This window comes from Bombina bombina, chromosome 2 (genome assembly GCF_027579735.1).
Source record: "Bombina bombina isolate aBomBom1 chromosome 2, aBomBom1.pri, whole genome shotgun sequence".
Classification (NCBI taxonomy): Eukaryota; Metazoa; Chordata; class Amphibia; order Anura; family Bombinatoridae; genus Bombina; species Bombina bombina.
The window spans coordinates 170337926-170361072 of NC_069500.1; the positions used below are offsets into that span (position 1 = coordinate 170337926).

The 23147-nt window shown below is 39.1% G+C and overlaps 1 protein-coding gene across 1 annotated transcript in view; it reads right to left on the bottom strand.

Annotated features, from left to right (window-relative positions):
* LOC128646891 (leukemia inhibitory factor receptor) overlaps positions 1 to 12921 on the bottom strand; it is an 82336-nt gene extending 69415 nt beyond the window's left edge. The window contains exons 1-2 of the mRNA XM_053699698.1: positions 12678 to 12921; positions 4820 to 4984 (exon numbers count right to left, since the gene is read on the bottom strand). Of these exons, the coding sequence (XP_053555673.1) occupies positions 4820 to 4984; positions 12678 to 12921 (409 nt within the window). The remainder of the gene's footprint in view (positions 1 to 4819; positions 4985 to 12677) is intronic.
* Between the last annotated feature and the right edge of the window lie 10226 nt (positions 12922 to 23147).

A 23147-nucleotide genomic window follows, 5' to 3' on the forward strand; every position in this document is an offset into this window, starting at 1 on the left:
TTATAAATCATATATATTATAAAAACCAATATACTTTTATTATTTATTTTGTCCACTTTTCCTGTAATTCCATTCTGAAATTGTGAGTTTTCAGTTCCTGTTAGAAATGGAAGGGCAGAACACTGTTATACTCCACACAGCCATTGGCTGCACACTCTAGTGACCTATTTATAACTGTCCCTAATTGGCCACAGCAGAGAAGGTAACCTAAGTTACAACATAGCAGCTCCCATTGTTTTATAGACACTAAGGGGTCAATTTATCATTGTGCGTGCGGACATGATACAATGTAGCGTATCATGTCCGCTGCACATCGATAAATGCCGACAGCATATGATGTCGGCATTTATCATTGCACCAGCATTTCTTGTGAACTGCTAGTGCAATACCGCCCCCTGCAGATTCGCAGCCAATCGGATGCTAGCAGGGAGTGTCAATCAACCCGATCATATTCGATCGGGTTGATTTCTGTCCGCCGCCTCAGAGCAGGCAGACAGGTTATGGAGCAGCGGTCTTTAGTCGGAGCTTGATAAATTGACCGCTAAAACTTTACACTTATTTTGTCACTATTTAAACAGCTAATGAATCTGCATGTTATTCTCAGACTAATCTTTTCTTTGAATGCATCAGTTTATGTAGTATTTATTTTGAGCTAAATCAAGAGTGGAGCGCAATATTGAGTTTTATGCGAGCACGATATTTGTGCTCCACTCAGTAATACCAGCGCACTTAAATTGCCTGGAAGCCTTGCACTCACAAGAGCGCGCTTCCATAGGCTTCAATGGGACCCTCGTTCTGATGCTGATAGACAGGGCAAATCACCTAGTGCAGCGTTGGGCAGCAATAAATAAATATATATGAATATAAACATATATATTCATGTTTTTTTATGCATAAATACACATATTAACACATAAATATATATGTATATAAGCATACCCCCTTATAACTGCTTTGTGCAGTTTTTTTCTAAAATAAATAAAGATGCGCATATGTTTATTTAATGACACTCTACTGTCCTTTGTATTTTTGGGGGAATTGGGGCAACTTTTTTTCATTAAATTATAGAGCTGATCTCTCGTTAATGAATTTTAGTGCAAAGTGAAACCGCAAGCTCGCGGTAACCAGACACTTGTAATGGCTGGTTATTTAACATGCGCCTGTAAACGGGCAAATTTGCCCCTTTACTGGTGCATGTTAAGATAGCGCTCCACACGTAATCTAGCCCTTAGTGCTTAATGTCCCTTTAAGCCATAAAATGTAAATGAAAGGGTAGCAATATAGCATGTTAAAATATTTTTGCGTGAAAAGGGTTAATTGAAACCTATTAAAATTTCCTGTTTACATATAGCAGATCACTAAGGTGATATATATTGCGCACTGACTGATAAGGAGTTGGTGGAGTTTCATAGACTACAACAACAAAAACTAAACTGAAGTAAACTAAACTAAACTTTATTCAGAAGAGGAACATCCACTTTAAAAATAAATAAATAAATAAATAATTGTATTAATTTTTAAACACAGAAAAATAACATTAATGAAGGTATTTCATTCCAAAGTTTGTCAAGTAGTTTCATCTGGTCCTTAAAAGGACATTTAACACTAAGGGGTAGATTTATCAAGCAGCGGATGCTGCAATCTACCCCCGTAGTTTCAGCTTCGCCTGAAACATAAGTTAAGAAGCAGCGGTCTCAAGACTACTGCTCCTTAACTCGTTTGCCACCTATGAGATGGTGGACAGCAATCATTCCGATCGGATACAATCAGGATGATTGACACCCCCTGCTAGGATGTGCAGGGGACGGTATTGCACAAGCATTTCACACAAGATGCTTGTGCAATGATAAATGCCAACAGTGTACACTGTCGGCATTTTTTCAATGGCCATCTGACACATAACAAATCAGCCCCAAAGTGCCAGATTACAAGTGGAGTGCTAAATATCGCCTTCAAAAAAGCGCTATTTGTGCTCCACTGTGTAATATCAGCACATGCTAATGTGCACTGGTATTACAATTTAACAGCAATGCAAACACTTCCATAGGCTCCAATGTGAGCCTTGTTCTGATGCCTTCAGAGACGGCATCAGAACCTCACACATCGAAGGGGGGGAAGTAGCACAGCGATGGCAGCAAATATAAATATATATGTATATGCTGATATACATTTATATTTATTTGTTAATATGTGTATATACACATATTAACACAAACATATATATGTATAGAAGCATATACATTACATATACTGTATATTTACTGGGAACGCACAGTTCCCGTAGACTGCAATGTAAAGTCATTTTTTTTCTAACACCCTACTCCCATCCCTTTAGACATCCAAAACTGCCCAGTGCAGTTGTTTTTTTATTTTTAAAAAAAGCTACATTTTGTTTAATAAAAAACTATAATGCCCTCTATTTTGAGGGCATTTGGGGCACTTTTAGAAAATTAACCAGAGATCGGATATCTGGTTAATTTCTGAGTGCTTATTGCTACCGCAAGCTTAATAGTGAGAATAAATATATGTTGGAAAAGATTAAAAAGAAACATTGGGGATTATTGGAAAGTGATGATAAATTAGGTTCACTATTACCAAATAGACCACAGGTTGTATATAAAAAGGTTAGACATTTGAAAACTATACTAGCACCTAGAGAATTAAAAAAGAAGAGCAATTAGGCAGATCTTGTAGGAAAGAGATTACAAGGTTTTTTCCCCCCTGTCTAGTATGTAAATCATGCAAACATTGCAAAAAACATAGGGAGAATATTTCTAATATAACAGGATATTCTTATAGAATAAACAGTAAAATTAAGTGTACTGATAGAAATGTAATTTATGTCATACAGTGTAAATGTGGGATTCAGTACATTGGGGAGTTACAAAGACCCCTAAGAGAGAGAATCAGGAAGCATATTTGATCTACTGAGAATCATAATATAGATAGGAATAAAGAACTACCTGAAATGTATTATGCATTGTAAAATATGTCCTTGATCTTTCAAATACCTTGATATTTAATTTATTAGAATATACCAACACTATACACTATAATATATACAGGGAGTGCAGAATTATTAGGCAAATGAGTATTTTGACCACATCATCCTCTTTATGCATGTTGTCTTACTCCAAGCTGTATAGGCTAGAAAGCCTACTACCAATTAAGCATATTAGGTGATGTGCATCTCTGTAATGAGAAGGGGTGTGGTCTAATGACATCAACACCCTATATCAGGTGTGCATAATTATTAGGCAACTTCCTTTCCTTTGGCAAAATGGGTCAAAAGAAGGACTTGACAGGCTCAGAAAAGTAAAAAATAGTGAGATATCTTGCAGAGGGATGCAGCACTCTTAAAATTGCAAAGCTTCCGAAGCGTGATCATCGAACAATCAAGCGTTACATTCAAAATAGTCAACAGGGTCGCAAGAAGCGTGTGGAAAAACCAAGGCGCAAAATAACTGCCCATGAACTGAGAAAAGTCAAGCGTGCAGCTGCCAAGATGCCACTTGCCACCAGTTTGGCCATATTTCAGAGCTGCAACATCACTGGAGTGCCCAAAAGCACAAGGTGTGCAATACTCAGAGACATGGCCAAGGTAAGAAAGGCTGAAAGACGACCACCACTGAACAAGACACACAAGCTGAAACGTCAAGACTGGGCCAAGAAATATCTCAAGACTGATTTTTCTAAGGTTTTATGGACTGATGAAATGAGAGTGAGTCTTGATGGGCCAGATGGATGGGCCCGTGGCTGGATTGGTAAAGGGCAGAGAGCTCCAGTCCGACTCAGATGCCAGCAAGGTGGAGGTGGAGTACTGGTTTGGGCTGGTATCATCAAAGATGAGCTTGTGGGGCCTTTTCGGGTTGAGGATGGAGTCAAGCTCAACTCCCAGTCCTACTGCCAGTTTCTGGAAGACACCTTCTTCAAGCAGTGGTACAGGAAGAAGTCTGCATCCTTCAAGAAAAACATGATTTTCATGCAGGACAATGCTCCATCACACGCGTCCAAGTACTCCACAGCGTGGCTGGCAAGAAAGGGTATAAAAGAAGAAAATCTAATGACATGGCCTCCTTGTTCACCTGATCTGAACCCCATTGAGAACCTGTGGTCCATCATCAAATGTGAGATTTACAAGGAGGGAAAACAGTACACCTCTCTGAACAGTGTCTGGGAGGCTGTGGTTGCTGCTGCACGCAATGTTGATGGTGAACAGATCAAAACACTGACAGAATCCATGGATGGCAGGCTTTTGAGTGTCCTTGCAAAGAAAGGTGGCTATATTGGTCACTGATTTGTTTTTGTTTTGTTTTTGAATGTCAGAAATGTATATTTGTGAATGTTGAGATGTTATATTGGTTTCACTGGTAAAAATAAATAATTGAAATGGGTATATATTTGTTTTTTGTTAAGTTGCCTAATAATTATGCACAGTAATAGTCACCTGCACACACAGATATCCCCCTAAAATAGCTATAACTAAAAACAAACTAAAAACTACTCCCAAAACTATTCAGCTTTGATATTAATGAGTTTTTTGGGTTCATTGAGAACATGGTTGTTGTTCAATAATAAAATTAATCCTCAAAAATACAACTTGCCTAATAATTCTGCACTCCCTGTATATTTATTTTTTGTGAGTATATGGTTTAATTTTAATTCCCTGTAATACTGATAAATTTGTTGTCCTAAATAGTAACCATAATAATATTGACTCAAAAAGAGCATTAAGTGTAAATAGCAATTTTGACTTAACCAGTAATTAAATAAAATCAAAGAATACAGCAAAGAAGTAAAATATGGACAATGAAATTACCTGGAAGTGAATAGGTTCCAATATTTCCCACTACAGAGGAATCAGTTTTCATCTGTGTTGTGTTAGTGCCCCAGTTAATAATAAAAAAAGGGCAATTTCTTATTGGATTCCATGTAAGGACAATGCTATTATTTTGCACTGTGGCATGAATCTTGCCAGGAAAATCTGAAAGAAAAACAGCACATTAGTTCTATTAGTTTTTAACAGTAATTATGTTCTAGGAGATGCAAGAAAACTCTACGGGATGATTCGTCAGTATAGCAAGAAATGTCACGCTGACCCTCGCATTGGCAGACCTCATGGATTTATCTAAGGAAAATGGCTGAACAAGAAGTTGCTGGTGAGTTGCCACCTGATGTCCTTAAAAAGTGAAACTTACTAGAATGTGGAATCTTGCAGAGGGACAGTGAAATACATCAAATTACACTGTTCTTAGCGTACTTGCATTTGCTTCTAGTTTTTCCTATGCTTTAATAAGCACAAGAAGTATTTTGAAACATGCACATCTGCTTGCATTTGGTGAGATGAGCGTACTTGCATTTGCTTCTAGTTTTTCCTATGCTTTAATAAGCACAAGAAGTATTTTGAAACATGTACATCGGCTTGCATTTGGTGAGATGAAACTAGGAGATCTGCAGATGTAATATGCTAAGGTAATTATGAAATATATATTCAATATGCTTTTGAAATGCTTATTTTATTGAGCACTATCCTGTATGTATGTACTTCACCACTGCATAAAGACATCAATCTGCAATACATCTCCACAAGCTTGGTTCCAGATTCCAAACGAGATAAATTCCAATTTAGATTATACATGTATAGCAACCAGTTACACATATATTACCTTCTCATATTATATTTATTTATATCCAACAGATTGTATCGCAGAAAAGAGTATACACAACACATCAATTCAACACATATATTTCCACCAATCACCTGCCATTTTTTGCTCAGAATCTGCAATGTTTACAGGAATTTAGCTGAGAGGTCTTTAGAATCTTGGATAGTAATGCACAAATACATTCTCAAATTCATTATTTATGGTTCAGTAAAGCACTGACAAATAACATTTATGTAATACGTATGTATTTACTAAAGTAAAATGTAACTGCAACTTTTATGATTTTTTTACTTTGGAAAACAGCATGAATGGACATATAGGTACAAATCCCCAAATCCGGAATTCCAAAACCCAAACTTATTCTGAAATCCAAACTTTTTATTATAAGGAAAAAAAATAAATAGTCACAATATTCTCTGCCTGCATATTTGATTTAATTGTTGTGTTCTAAGATGCAAATAATAGTCTATATTTATTTACAACAACAAATATTAGCTTTCTGATTACAGTACTGTACTGTATTAAAAATTATACAAAACTAGCTTTAGGTTACATGTATAAGCTGTATTATGACATGTAAATATTGCCTAAATGACATAAGATATTGTTGTTTACTCTCGGTTCCATCTTCTCTCCAAACTGTCTCATTTTACAGATGCAAATATTCCAAAAACCAAACCATTCCGAGATTAAAACCTTTTCCAGTCCCAAGCAGTAAAGGATTTTCTACTTATCTACAAATGAAGCAGAACACAATTTACTGTAAGATAAAGCCCTGAGTGCCATGCAATCTAGACCAATGTAACTACAGTTATAGCTATGTTTGGAGTATGAAATCTTGAGAACACCTCTAATTCTTGCAGTATTTGACCAAAATACATTTATGTTCAATCAAGAGTTGATTTGGGATGTACTAATAGGGGCATTGTATGGCATTATTGTGGGACTTCTGGCAACACACTATTTCACCCTAGGCATTAATTGACCTTACTTCCCCAAATAGAGTACAGATAAGCCAAGCAAAGAGCTTGTAGAAAAGAAAGGGAATTTCTAGTATAATATGCATAAATAAAGGTACCTTGCTACCTATTTTAAAACAAACTGAGACAAGATAATTTGAGGGTAGATAATTACTTTTACATGTAAACTGATAAGTTTTTTAAATTTCAAGCTTTCAGGACACAATTTATTCACCCACAAATGCATGAGCAAAGACCTATCTGTCTAGAAAGCTTACAGTCTACAACAACTCATTGAAAGGAATGGACTTCAGTCTACTTGTCGCTTTTCAAATATATAATAGAATTTAATAACATTCTGAAGGAAATTATTATTTAGAGATAAAGGAATTCCCGAACAACGGAACAGTATTTGTAATTGGAGGGTAGGAGGTTCAGAAGTTATGATTGAATACATACTTTACCTTCTTACCAGAAGTGTTAGGGACAAACAATTTTCAAGAATGGATATAATGTGCCTAAGGCTGCCCTGAATATATATTAAGTCTACAATTTAGTTGTTTTTTAATCTAGTGACCTCTTTTGTTATAATATATACAAGGTTTTGGCATCTATAACACTGAAACAGCTGATATAGTTACTGTGATGAGAGAGGGAGTGTGACGTCACCGGGGGGCGTGGCCTATAGCCGTTATAGTCTATGTCGCAGTTACTAAGTCTGATGTGTTGTGCAGTCTGTATACTTCTATGTTCTGCAATAAAAAAGCATTGTACCTTCTACGCTATGTCCTTCATCTCATGACATGGTGTCAGAAGTACTTGCCTGCACTTCTGTTTCCTGATTAATGATGATGTCGACGTTTACCCCACCTGAGCCTTTTGATTTCTCTCAGCCTGCAGCTTGCCCCACATGGTGTCAGCAATTTCAATGCTTCAGGATTGGTTCCAAGCTGGACAAGGAGAGTGGTGAAGTACAAGTTAATTCTCTTTTATACTCTATGGGGAAAGATGTGGAGCCGGTGTGTAATGCCTTTACATTCCAAAAAGAGGAAGAGTTTGACTTTGAAATAGTCATAAACAAACTTAGTGCTCACTTTGTACCCAAATGTAATGTGATTCATGAGAGGGCCTGTTTCCATAAACGCACTCAGCGTGTGTGAGAATCTGTGGAGTCATTTGTGCGCAGCCTGTATGAACTAGCTGAATTCTGTGAGTTTGGTGTTGCTAAAAAAGAGCAAATCAGAGACAGAATAGTTATAGGAATTGCAGATGCAGAGGTCTCACTGAAATTGCAGTTAGAGGCTGACTTGACGTTAGGTGGGGCTATTAAGGATGGCCCGCCAGAGTGAACTGGTAAAAAAGCAAAGTGCTGACATGAGGTCTGAGAGTATTGTCGTTGCAATGCAGCAGTTCAGGAGAGCTGCAGGCGAAAGGCACAGTGTGAGTGGTAGACCAAGGGCAACAGATAGGCCCAGAAGCAGATGGGTGCAGCAGGCTCGCTGCACGCGGTGTAACCATACCAATGATCAGAATGTCATATGCCCCGCTAGAGAAAAAAGATGTAGAAAGTGTAACCAGATGGGCCATTTTGAAGTGGTGTGTAAAACTGAATCCATTAAGGAGATGCAGGTGGATAGTGACCAGGAGGCTCAAGAAGTGTCCTTTGTAGGGTCTGTTGTTGAACGGTCTGGTTCAGATGAAGATTGGCGGGTTACCCTTACTGTGATGGGAGCCAAGGTTGCCTTCAAGATTGACATGGGAGCAGATATCACTTATGTCCCTTGCAGCATTCAAAAAAATTGCCTCGACAGCCTCAGCTGGCGAAAGTTACAACGAAAGTTCATAGTCCTGGTGGCTGCATCAATTATGTGGGGAAATTTCTTGCCAGCTGCGAGTACAAGCAGAGAAGATTCGCCATGTGGGTACATGTAATTAGAGGATAGTGTGTTAACAACCTTTTGACCAGGAAAGCAGCCTGTGGTTTGGGCCTTGTTGGCAGAGTAAACGAGATTACGGAAGGTATGTCTGGTGAATTGGGCCTGCTAAATTGCAATCCAGTCCAAATATCACTTAAAGTTGATGCAGTCCCATACAGCATTTCTACTCCTTGTAGAATTCCATTCCCACTCATGCCTCAAGTGGAGAAGGAACTTCTGCGTATGAAGAATATAGGGATTATTGAGGAGGTTGTCGAAGCAACTGACTGGTGTTCCCCCATTGTGTCTGTTGTGAAGAAAAACGGGAAGGTACGCATCTGCGTAGAATTGAAATTGCTGAATGAGTCTGTGAAAAGAGAGACATACGTGCTGCCGACGCTTGAAGACATAGCTCCGAAACTGGATGGGTCGAAGTTCTTCTCTACACTGGATGCTTCTAGTGGCTTCTGGCAGATACCTCTAGACCCAAAGTGCTGCAAGCTGACTACCTTCATTACACCGGTAGGTCAGTTTTGCTTCTGCAGACTCCCCTTTGGGATATCCTTTGCTCCTGAAATCTTTCAAAGAGAGATGAGTTCCCTCTTAAGGGACCAAAAGGGCAGGGCAGTCATCATGGATGACATTTTAGTGTATGGATCTACACAGGAAGAACATGATCAGTGATTGAGTTGTGTGCTGCAGACCATTAGAGGGTTCGGGCTGAAATTAAATAAAGAGAAATGCCACTTTGGAAAATCTGAGTTATGTTATTTTGGGCATATCATCAATGAAGATGGCATCAAGCCAGACCCTGATAAGATTATTGCTATTGAACAGATGAAAAGTCCTTCTGATGTACACAAGCTGAGACAAATATTGGGCCTTGTGAATTATGTAGGCAGGTTCCTACCAGATTTATCCACAGTACTCCACCCTATCACTGAGTTGTTGAAGAAAGATGTTGCCTGGGTCTGGGGACCTCCACAGGAGGAAGCGTTTATACAGGTCAAGTCCCTGCTGGGGTTTGCCCCAGTGTTGTGTTCTATGACTCTTCTAAAAAGACCATGGTTACTGCTGATGTGAGCAGTTATGGGCTAGGGGCCACCCTTTTGCAGCTGAATGAGAACAAACTACAGCCCATCGCTTACTGTTCCCATACACTGACGGCTGAAGAATCAAAATACGCCCAAATTGAGAAAGAGTGCCTGGCTGCAGTTTGGGCCTGTGAGCGCTTCCAGCATTACCTAGTGGGTTTAGAGAAAATTAGTCTTGAAACAGACTGTAAACCACTAGTCCCTTTAATCAATTCCTATGATAGTGACAAGACACCCCTAAGATGCCAGAGACTTCTGATGAGGCTGCTCAGGTTCAACATTAATGCAGTGCATGTGGCGGGGAAACTACTGGCAGTGGCAGATACACTTTCCAGGCTCCCGCTGGCTGCTGCTGAAGGATCTTCAATGGAATCAGATGTGAAAGTGTATGTGGATTCAATTCTGTCATCTAAATCCATCTCGTCAAGGAAGCTAGAGCAAATAAGAAAGGAGACATGTTTAGATACAGATCTGCAAGAGGTTATTAAATACATAAAGAAAGGTTGGCCCGAAAGCCGGGCAGCCTGGATGTCTTTGAGCTCTTACCAGTCAGAGAGGTCACTGCTCATGGAGCTGGGTGGTTTAAGTGCTGTTCCAAGACCACATTGTTATTCCTGTTAGCATGCGGCAGGAGATGTAAAGCAGGATTCACAATGGCTACTTGGGCATTACAAAGTGCAGAGAGAGGGCAGCTATGGTGGTATGGTGGACTGGGATCAGCAAGCCACATGTCAAGATGTGCCTTTTGCCAGGAACGCCAGCATACTCACAGAAGAGATCCCTTAATTTCTACCCTGCAGGCCTGTGGCAGAAGATAGCAACAGATTTGTGCAAACTCCATGGGAAGAAGTACCTGGTTGTGATAGACTACTATTCCAGGTATTTGGAGATTGCATCCCTGAATGAGACCACCAGTCTGGCTGTTATCACTCATCTCAAAAGCTTGTTCGCCCGGTGGGACATACCGATGGAGCTAGTGAGTGATAACGGAATGCAGTTTGCTTCCATGGACTTCAGATCTTTTAGCAGTGAATATGATTTAATCCATTCTACATCAAGTCCGCATTACCCACAGGCCAATGGAATGGCTGAAATGGCAGTTCAAACAACCAAGTTCATTCTGAAGCAATCTGATCCGTACCTAGCTGTCTTGGCCTATAGGGCTACTCCCATCCAAGCCACAAGTTTTAACCCAGCGCAGCTGATGTTAGGGCACCAAATCTGCACCACTCTACTCTCTGTGGGTGTCTTCCAGCCAGCCCCCTCTATTCCTTGGGACAATGTCCTTAGGAGGGATAAAGAGGCGAAAAGGGGCTAATGATTCTTCTATGACAGAAAGCACTCTGTGAGGCCCTTGCAGGAGCTGAATATGGGCCAAAATGTCAGAGTTAAACTTGATGATGAGAAGAAATGGAAGATGCCTGCTACCGTAATAGGATGCTCTCCAGAACCAAGGTCTCATGTAGTCCTTACTGAAGGAGGGACAGTCACACGTCAAAATAGAAGACATCTTCAGCCAGTACCTGAGAGTTTGCTTCAGCGGGGATACTTCTTTGCTTCCAGCAGACTCTCAATCACCTTCTTCTGTATCAGAGAATAGTTCATGTAAAATGATGTCAAGTGGAAGAGTGGTGAAACTTCCAGCCCGCTACCGGGATTAGCACTGTAGTTAGAGCAGTGACCAGAAGAATGGGCAGAATAATCCCATGGTCACTGTGGATTAGGGTAGTTTACCCCGATGTCCAAGACAGGATTGTATTTCTTGCTGTTCATATATATATTCTCTTATAACTTATTTGTTGTATACAAAAAAATAATAATTTGTATTCTTCTTGTATACCTTGTTATTTGTTGTACTCTAAAAAAAATGTATGCTTTATCCTTTGAAAAAGGGGAAGATGTGATGAGAGTGGGAGTGTGACATCACCGGATTGGGGGGGGGGGTGGCCTATAACCGTTATAGTCTATGTCGCAGTTACTAAGTCTGATGTGTTGTGCAGTCTGTATACTTCTATGCTCTGCAATAAAATAGCGTTGTACCATCTATGCTGTGTCCTGCATCTCATGACAGTGACCAAGTTTGATGATAACATCTCTGTAGGCCATTTTTTTATTCATATTATTTTTCACATGAAGGGACAGTATACACCAATTTTGATATAACTGCATGTAATAGACACTACTATAAAGAAGAATATGCACAGATACTGATCTAAAAATCCAGTATAAAACCTTTTAAAAACTTATTTAGAAGCTCCAAGTTTAGCACTGTTGATGAGATTAAGCTGGGACACCAAGTGAAAGTGGCTGGTAGCAGACACCCTCCCCCTTCCCTGCATATGAAAAGACAGATTAGTTAAACAGGAGCCAGCAGGAGTCTATAAGCGTGTTTATACATCTGACACTTTGGGGCTTGGTTAGGAGTCTGAAAATCAGCATGTCATTACAAAATAATCAAAACTAAATATTGTTACTAAAACACTCCCAGATGGACTATATAAATGTATCATCTACAAAACATTTATGCAAAGAAAAATCTGGTGTACAATAGCCCTTTAATAGAAAACTCAAGTCAAAAACTTTAATTATCCAGATAGAGCACACAATTTTAAACAAATTTCCAATTTACTTCTATTCTCTAAATGTGCACAATCTTTTTATATGCACACCTATTGAGCATGTGCAAGATTAAAAGAATATACGTATATGCATTTTGTGATTGGCTGATGGCTGTCACATGATGCAGTGGGAGGGAAAAAATAACTAACTTTAAAATTAGTCAGAAAGAAATCTACTACTCAAACTAAGTGCTTTTACATTGTCTTTTTATTATGCATTTACTGATTATGTTTTTCTACTGTTTAGAGGTCCTTTAACATAGATTTTCTTCTTAATTATTTATCCTTTATTGTTTCTTTTTTTTACGCCATAAAGATATAAGGCACACTTAATCACCAAATCTTATGCCCAAAGTGTGGGCATACATTGACAGTTTATTTATTTAGATGAAAAAGTGTGCATGTAGAAAAAGTTATATATTACCTTGACTAGACGAATAAGGGACCAATGAGCTTACTGATGGAGAGTTTCCAGCTTTATTAAAAGCATTTATAGAAATTTTGTAAGTTGCCATGGAAAGGCTGAGTTCAAATTCAGTTGTATTCAAGCCATAGGTATATTCATTAATGTTACAGACATTTGGTAGTCTCTCAACCCTAAGTCTGTATCCCTCAACATGATCACTTTGTAGTACCTGCAGTGATGAGAGAATAATTACATTAGTCATTGTAAGAATATTAGTATTATTAGGCAAAATAAATAATATATCCACCTAAATATACTGTATGCACATGCATATGTATTACACACTATGTAGTAATAGTCTTACCCAGTATCTGTATTGAACTAGACTGAATTTTACATATCACTGAAATATATAGATGTAGCAAAACTGTCAGCAAACACCCCAACAACAAAAAAGATTAAAATAGTCACAAAAATAAAAAAATAAGCGGGTGTGGTGCAAACCTCAAGATGGACCAAGACAGAGAAGTCTAGCACTGTCTATTCTAACCTACTACTATTTGGCAGTTTCACATACTTTCATAATTATACCATAATATTACAGTCATTTCAAGTGTTTAGTACCTGCCGGTGACTTTGCTGCTTCTTAGTAACTGAATATGACCACCACTATGCACTGAGCTTTAATATCCCTCAGCTTTTGCTGCCACTCACAATTCTGTATATATTAAATTATGGACATAGTGAAGAAGGGACAGGACTAGGCACTGGTAAGAGACAGAGGTGACATGACTAGGCACTTGTCAAGGACAGAGGTGACAGGAGTAGGCACTGGTCAGGGACAGAGATGACAAGACTAGGCACTAGTCAGGGACATATGTGACAGAAGTAGGCACTGGTCAGCAACAGAGGTGACAGTAGTGGACACTAGTCAGGTAAAAATGTGACAGTAGTAGGTACTGGTCAGGGATGCAGGTTACAGGACTAGGTACTGCTTATGGATGTGGGGTGAAAAGACTAGGCACTAGCCTAAGACAGATGTAACAGACCTAAGCACTGGTCAGGGACAGAGATAACAAGACTAGGCACTGGTCATGGATATATATGACAGGAGTAGACACAGGTCAGGGACAGAAGTGACAGGAGTAGGCACTGGTCAGCAACAGAGGTGACAGTAGTGGGCACTGGTCAGGGACAGAGGTGACAGGACTAGGCACTGGTCATCAACAGAGGTCATAGGAGATGGTCATCGACAGATGTGATAGGAGCAGGCACTGGTCAGGGACAGAGGTGATATGAGTAGGCACTGGTCAAGGAAGGAGGTGACAGCAGGAGAAGGCACTGGTCAGGGACAGAAGTGAAAGGAGAAGGCACTGGTCAGGGACAGAGGTGATAGGAGTATGCACTGGTCACGGACAGAGGTACAGGACTAGGCACTGGTCAGGGACAGAGGGGAGAGGAAAAGGCTCTGTTCAGGGACACAAGTTATAGGAATAGGCACTGATCAGGGAGAGAAGTGATCGGATTAGGCACTGGTCAAGCACAGAAGTGACAGGAAAAGGCACTTGTTAGGGACACAGATGATAGGAATAAACACTGGTCAGGGGTAGAGGTGATAGGAGTAGGCACTGGTCAAGGTCAAAAGTGACAAGACTAGGCACTGGTCAGGGACACATGGCAGGAGTAGGAACTGTCAAGGGCAGAAGTGACAGGACTAGGCACGCTCAGGGACAGAGGTAACAGAAGTAGGCACTACTCATTTAAAGATGTGATAAGAGTAGGCACAGATCAAGGACCAAAGTACAGGACTAGGTACTGGATAGGGACACAGGTTATAAGAATAGACACTGGTCAGGACAGAGGTGACAGGACTAGGCTCTAGTAAGGGACAGAGGTGACATGAGTAGGCACTGGTCAGGGACAGATGTGACAGGAGTAGGCACTGGTCAGGGACAGAGGTTACAGGAGTAGGCACTGGTCAGGACAGAGGTGACAGGAGTAGGCACTAGTAAGGGATAGAGGTGACATGAGTAAGTTCTGGTAAGGGACAGAGGTGATAGAAGTAGGCATTGTTCAGGGACACAAGTGGCAACAAAAGGCACTGGTCAGGGACAGAGGTGACAGGAGTAGGCACTGGTTAGGGACAGAGGTGACAGCACTAGGCACTGGTCAGGGACAGAGGTGACATGAGTAGGCATTAGTCAGGGAAAGAGGTGGCAGGAGTAGGCATGTCATTGTTGAACCTTAGGGGACAGGCTGGTGTATATTTGTTAATTAGTGAGGACAGGTAGTGAGGTGCAGCATTGGTAAGGGCTTTGTAGGTCAGGGTGAAGATTTTGTATTTAATTCTTTTGCGAATGGGGAGCTAGTGAAGGGACCCTAAGAGAGGGACAGCAGTTAAAAAACAGTGGGGAAGGTGAATTAGCCTGGCAGAGGCATTTAGGATGGATTGAAGGGGGGGAGGGAGAGGCAGTGGAGCGGAAGGCCAGTTAGTAGGTTATTACAGTGGCCAAGATGGGAAATTACAAGGGAGTGGAATAGCTGCTTATTGGTGCCAGCACTCAGTAATGGACGAATTTTGGAGATATTGCGTAGGTTGTTAAGGCAGGATGAAGAGAGCAATTTGATGGGGGGGGGTGAAGGACAGATTGGAGTCAAGTGTAACTCTGAGGCAGCAGACTTGGGGTGATGGGGAGATAGTTATCCCACCAACAGTGACAGACATGTCAGAAATTAAAGTAGAGCTGGGGGGATTTGAAGGAGTCTTGGACATGTAGTTATAGAAGAAATGCCAGATAATCAGTTGCTGAAATAAGAAAGGACAGAGGTAGAGAGAGTGGGGTGGAGAGGCAGATCTGAGTATCATAAGCATAAAGGTGATATTTTAAGCCATTGCTGTTGATTAGTTTGCCGAGTGAAGAAGTATAAATAGAGAAGAGTAGACGACCCAGGACAGAGCCTTGAGGTACTCCACCCGACAGTTATTGAAGAGGAGTCACAACAATAGACAAAGAAAAGGACCTGTTAGAGAGATAAGAGTAAATCCAAGAGAGGGCAGTGTCACCAAGAATAATAGAGCTGAGAGTCTGTAGAAGGATGGGATGGTCAACAGTGCTGAAGGCAGCTGAGAGTTCAAGTAAGATAACTATAGAGTAGTGGCCGTTATTTTTTGCAGAAAGAAGGTTAGAGAAATAGTCACTGGTCAGGGGGACAGGTGATAGTAGGTACTGGTCAGGGACAGAGTTGACAGTAATAGGCACCAGTCAGGGACAGAGGTGATAGGAGTAGGCGCTGGTCAGCGACAGAGGTGACAGGAATAGGCACTGGTCAGGGACAGAGGTTACAGGAATAGGCACTGGTCAGGAAAAGAGGTGCTGACAGATAGAGGGGACTTTTCATTTCTCCACAAGTATCATGGAAGTCACACTTCATTTTAGGGACCATGCAGGAATGGCTCTAGTAAAACATATTTGGCCTTCCAAAATTTCCTTCATCTTGTTTTCCCTGCTGACTATTGAAGATTAAATTTGAGCTTTCCCTGGAAGAATTTGTAGAATTCTATAGCAGAGGAATATGTCCCTTGAAAATGAGAACTACAACTCCAAATGTACCTGTAAATACATTTGATTGATATACTTTAAGACCTGTAAAACCCACCATCCCTTTTTTTCCTTGTTTTTTTTTTGACAGTACAGATGATTGGGCTCCTAATAAAATATCACTATGTTAGTCATTTGACAATAACTTGGATTTTAAATAATTCATATTTTCATCTGTGTGCTTCTCCACATGTCCAGTAGTGATGTTGCGAATAGTTCGCTGGTGAATAGTTCCTGGCGAACATATGCAATGTTCGATCCACCCCCTATTCGTCATCATTGAGTAATACTTTGACCCTGTACCTCACAGTCAGCAGGCACATTCCAGCCAATCAGCAGCAGACCCTCCCTCCCAGACCCTCCTACCTCCTGGACAGCATCCATTTTAGATTCATTCGGAAGCTGCATTCTTAGGGAGAGGAGGGACAGTGTAGCTGCTGCTGATTGAATAGGGAAATTGATAGCTAGGCTAGTGTATTCAGTGTCCACTACAGTCCTGAAGGACTCATCTGATCTCTGCTGTAAGGACAGCACCCCAAAAAGCCCTTTTTAGGGCTAGAACATGTCTGTTTTTTTTCCTGTGTAATCTAATTGCAGTTGCCTGCCTGCCAGAATGTGTGTCAGGCTCACATCATATACTGTTGCCACTTGCCCAGTGCCACCACTCATATCTGGTGTAACAGTAGTGTAAATTTAAAAAAAAAAAACTTTTTTGACTGTGAAACATCAGTCTGCTTGTGTAATCTAATTGCAGTTGCCTGCCAGCGTGTGTGTCAGGCTCACAGCGTATACTTTGCCCACTTGCCCAGTGGCACCACTCATATCTTGTTTAATAGTAGTGTAAGTGTACATTTAAAAATAAAAAAACTTTTTTTTAATGTGAAACATCAGTCTGCTTTTTTGTGTCAGGCTCACAGCGTATACTGTGCCCACTTGCCCAGTGGCACCACTCATATCTTGTTTAATAGTAGTGTAAGTGTACATTTAAAAAAAAAAAACTTTTTGGACTGTGAAACATCAGTCTGCTTTTTTGTGTCAGGCTCACAGCATATACTGTGCCCACTTGCCCAGTGGCACCACTCATATCTTGTTTAATAGTAGTGTAAGTGTACATTTAAAGAAAAAAAAAACTTTGACTGTGAAACACCAGTCTGCTTTTTTGTGTCAGGCTCACAGCGTATACTGTGCCCACTTGCCCAGTGCCACCACTCATATCTTGTTTAATAGTAGTGTAAGTGTACATTTAAAAAAACAAAAAACTTTTTGGACTGTGAAACATCAGTCTGCTTTTTTGTGTCAGGCTCAACTATGTAATTTTCCATGGGAGTTTTGCCATGGATCCCCCTCCGGCATGCCACAGTCCAGGTGTTAGTCACCTTGAAACAACTTTTTCATCCATCACTATTGTGGCCAGAAAGAGTCCCTGTGGGTTTTAAAATTCGCCTGTCCATTGAAGTCAATGGCGGTTCGCCCGGTTCGCCCGTTCGCGAACTTTTGAGGAAGTTCGCGTTCGCGGGTTTATGTTCGCAACATCACTAATGTCCAGCACAAAAATATTTTAGTCCTGCTTCCTGTTTCATTTATAGATCTCAGTCCCTGGTATTGTGGTGAGGTATCAATGCCAAATAATACATATTCTTGCTCTAGTACTGATACACTATTTTGTTTCTCTTGTAAAACTACTTCTTTGATTTAACAACTGGGAGACAATGTTGTTGTACTGCTTATACCGGTTATGGAAGAAAATACAAACTCAGTCCACCATCATATAAATGGCAGCAGTATAATCATTTCACAAACAGAGCTGACCTAGAGTACCTAGAAGAAGGTTCTAAATTGTAGTCTTCTCAAACAACAATTTGCTAATAAAAACATCTGGGTAATAGGGAAGACCTCAAAAACAAATCACACAAAATACCATATAGTTTGATTTACAAGAATTTCCAGACATCAGACTTATTGGATATTTATACAACTACATTCTAGACTTCTGTGTTGAATACCTTCACTATTGGGCTACAGGAAAAAAAAAATTGGCAGCTATTGTCCTACTCCCTAACCTACTTTGAATTTTAAAGTCTACTTCAAAATAAAAAATTCCATAAAGAGCTATATAATTGGGCATTATATTTAAAATGCCCTTCAAAAAACACAAAAGATACTGATGAACTATTATGCAACATCAATGCACTCCCATAACACAAGTGAGTAAATTATTACCTTCCACTTAATTGAGACTTTTTGCCTTCCAGGAGATAAGTTCTTTGTTGTAATATTTGTAATATTTGGCGCATCAGTCAATTCTAAAAGATAAATATTTAAATATATTTACAGTGATTTTAAACTAAATGTATGGACAACCATTTATGGGTCTTATCTGATCAAGTATTTTATAAATTGTATAAAATCAATTGGGTGGAAATGTCCAGTTAATTTTTTTTTGGTATCAGGTATAATTTTGAAGTAGGACAGGAGAAATGGCTATAGGTCCTTGTGCAAAACAAGAAATTATAAGAAATGTCTAAAAATTAAAACATTTACACTAATGTGTATTTTGAACAGGTACAATTTTGTAACAATAGCTAAAACAAATAATCAAAACATATTAACAATATGAATAATGGATACTTTAAATATTCAGTATTTCTTAATACAAGCTTACATGCTTTAAGCATAATCATAGGTATAGCTTGGAAAGCTAAAAACCCTCCCAACCTAACACAGGTATTAAATAAATCATTAGATATTATGATCATTAAACAATATGATAATGACCTTACTTCAGAGAAAGACATTGAAACATTTTTAAAGAAATGCAAATGGTTTATTAAATTCCAAAAGCTTGCTATAGAGAAACAAATATTATATTCTTTTTTGTGTCTAGTTATTTTATTATACAGAAAAGAAAGAGGAGAATAGAAAGGAATGTAATTGACATCTTAGACTTAATCACTTAGAACTTGATGATCTTAAGCTCTCCACTCATATGAGATGATCTAAAATGATCCTCCATTACTGCAAGATCCCTCACAAGATTCTAGAAATGCAAATGTTGCTATTCTTCTCTAATGGGTGTTCTCTGGATTTCTGTATGGGAAGGAGAGACAAGCCCATTGCAATATAGCACTGCAGGACAAGAAACGAGAGTTTTGTTATATTGTTAATATGATCTTAGCTCTTATTATGTGTATGGACTTATTGTTTTAGGATGAGGCGATAGTAATAACCCAAATCCTGTATAGATTAATTTTTGAAAATAAAGATGTGTTTGAGGTGTAGATATAATGTATTACTGATGAAGAGAATGTTGGTGTTGCTATGTTGTATTTGAAAGTACTTATATACATTTTTGGAATATATAATTGTTGTCAAACTGTTGATAAAGAAAGATCACCACACCAGTAGATAACAAGATGGAAATAGAAAGCTTTGCCTTGTTTAGTATTAATGAGAATTGACTCTAAATTGATTTATTTACTATGGTTTAAGTGTGGAAAATTCGCATAATGTATATTGTAACCAACATTTCTCTTTTACTATGTTTCTTTTTTGGTTGTATACTCTCTAATGCTCTAATAAAAATTAAATTAAAAAAAAAAAAAAAAGAAAAGAGTTTTGTTATATTTGTGCTTTGTATTTTATATTATTTTAGACTTCAAATTTTGTCCTTTAAGTTTTATTGCATTTAAGATTCGCATTTTCTAATTTGTATTTTAACACATTTAGATTCTGCATACAGAGTGTATTTAGTATTGTAAATTAACAGATTGTGTTTATGATTTTACATTTTCTGCATAACTTTAACAAATTAGGATCAAACTTTCTTTTACATCTTTCTGTGTATCTTTTACAATTTGCATTGCACTTTGTATTTTTTCTATATGAAATGAGACATACCGTTTCAGAAAGTAGGATTGACAGGGCAGTTCCTGGGCTGAACAGAGAAGTCCCCAGGGTTTATCTGAATCTCTCTCATGATATTCTCTAAGCATTTTACACTTGCAGATCTCACAGATTTAACTCACCAGCTTTATGCAGGCTAAGTTTACTCAAAATTCACAAAGTACTTATTTAACTGTCAGAAAAGTAATGTTTACTAAACTAGGCAAATGTAAATTGTAGTGAAAACAATGTAGTTTAATTTGTATTTGCTACAAAATGAGACTTTGTATCAGTGTCAGGTGCTCCGCTGGTAACATCACTCACTCCTGTTAAATGTTCCATCCCAGACAGCTTGATTGGTTTCTTATAGAATTCAGTGCATTCAGCCCTTTCGAAGTCTGCACTATAATGTCAATGTATGTTGGAGAACTTTTAATCATCAAGCCCCTTGTCTTTTTTCTAAATATGTATAGATTTATTGAATTAAATGCAGCTGTGTATTCAGTTTGATTTCACATTATAGGGCTAGATTACGAGTGGAGCGCACACATTTGTGCCCGAGCGATAAGGGCTTTATGGTAGGGGTTTGCGCTTGTTGGGCTTACTTCTGGTATTACAAGTTGAAAGTAAATGCGATCGCTTGAGCTCAATCGTGATTTACGCTAGAATGATTATCACAACTTCAGAGCTTTGGTTAACACAAAACTTAAAAGTTGCACAAAACAAACAAAAAATACATTACAATGTACAGTTACACTCATAATAACACTATCTAATAACATTATTTTAAAAAATTGCACACAAAAGTTATAAGGGTTTAAGGATATGAGGTCTCAGGTGTTAGAAAAAAAGTCAGGCAAAGGGCTTTAACACTGAGATACATACATATATAAATGTCTAAAGATGTATATGTATGTATATATTAATGTCTATATATGTGTACATATGTATTTATATGTGTATATATGTATTTACATACATATTTACACATATAAACACATAAATACATATGTACACATATATATATACTGTATAAGTGCGTTGGAGCCCTTTGCAGTTAAAGGGACATGAAACCCAAAAATTGTCTTTCATGATTTAGGTAGAACATACAATTTTAAATAACTTTCCAGTTTACTTCTATTATCAAATTTGTTTCATTCCCTTGGTATTATTTGTTGAAGAAGCAGCAATGCACTACTGGCTTCTAACTGAACACATCGGGGGGGGGGGGGGGCAATGACAATTGGTATATATATGCAGCCACCCATCAGCCACTCATTTCTTTATATTGCAAGTCACAAGCTAATTTTTAAGCCTTGGCTCTCTGAGTCTAAAGTGGCTCTTTGATTAAATGTGGCGGAGTTAATAAATGGAGTTCATCTATATCCACACTGCTTCTAATGCTATTTCATCTCATCTCTCTACAGGTAATGTCTTCTGCCTCTGTTTACCTGGCTGCTGTTAAATGTCCCTTTAATTCCTGTTTGAATATCTGGTAATGTCTTCTGCCTCTGTTTACCTGGCTGCTGTTAAATGTCCCTTTAATTCATGTTTGAATATCTGGTAATGTCTTTTGACTCTGTTTACCTGGCTGATGTTAAATGTCCCTTTAATTCCTGTTTGAATATCTGGTGACCATTTGCCCTGTCTCCATCTTGTCTACCTGTAATCAATTTATCATATACTTTGTATAATTGTACTGCATCCTGCCCCCCTCCCCCCTCTAATGTGCAAGTGTGTAATTCCTGGCTAACCCAACTACTTCTTTTAATCAGCTGCACAGAATTATTCCATCACACTCATTTCTTTATATTGCAAGTCACAAGCTCATTTTTGAGCCTTGCCTCTCTGAGTCTAAAGTGGCTCTTTGACTAAAAGTGGCGGAGTTAATCAATGGAGTTCATCTACATCCACACTGCTTCTAATGTTATTTCATCTCATCTCTCTACAGGTAATGTCTTCTGCCTCTGTTTACCTGGCTGCTGTTAAATGTCCCTTTAATTCCTGTTTGAATATCTGGTAACCATTTGCCCTGTCTCCATCTTGTCTACCTGTAATCATTTTATCATATACTTTGTATAATTGTACTGCATCCTGCCCCCTCCCCCCCCCCCTCTAATGTGCAAGTCTGTAATTCCTGGCTAACCCAGCTACTTTTAATCAGCTGCACAGAATTATTCCATCACACTCATTTCTTTATATTGCAAGTCACAAGCTCATTTTTGAGCCTTGCCTCTCTGAGTCTAAAGTGGCTCTTTGATTAAAAGTGGCGGAGTTAATCAATGGAGTTCGACACTGGAGGTTGAAACTGCAGACCAACTAACAGTTAAACTTAATATCTATACACATACATAATGCTCTCCTTGTCTTTTCTGCCCTCTCTGTCTGCCCTTCTCTTAAAAGTCACTGCATATCCCTATAACAACAACCCCTACACTATCCATATCTCACCCTTACTTCTCTCATCCCCTATGTTGTCCTCTCATGAACTAATCTGTTTCCTTAGAAACACCTCCCCCTCTAACTCTCCTGTGTCTAGTCATATGCGCTTCTACAAATCTCACTCTCACCTTCTCACTGCTACTACTGCTTGCTGCTGGTGATGTCTCTCCTAACCCTGGCCCTGCAGCAATCAACACACTTTTACACTCTCGCTCCGTCTCCCACAGCAAAAATTCAAGGTCACACAATACCAACAATCTCATTTCCATTAACCCACAGCGTCTATCCCCTCTCTTTTCTTGTGCCCTCTGGAATGCTCGCTCTGTCAGCAAAAAACTTACAACTGTTCACGACCTGTTTGTTTCCAACACTTTTAACCTTTTAGCAATTACTGACACCTGGCTATCTTCCTCTGACACTGCTTCCATTGCTGCTCTCACTCATTGTGGTCTTCACTTTAGCCATACACCTAAGCCAGGTGAGAGACATGGTGGCGCTGTTGGCATCTTACTCTCCCCCTCCTGCTCCTATCAGTATCTATCTCCATTTCCATCTCTCTCCTTTT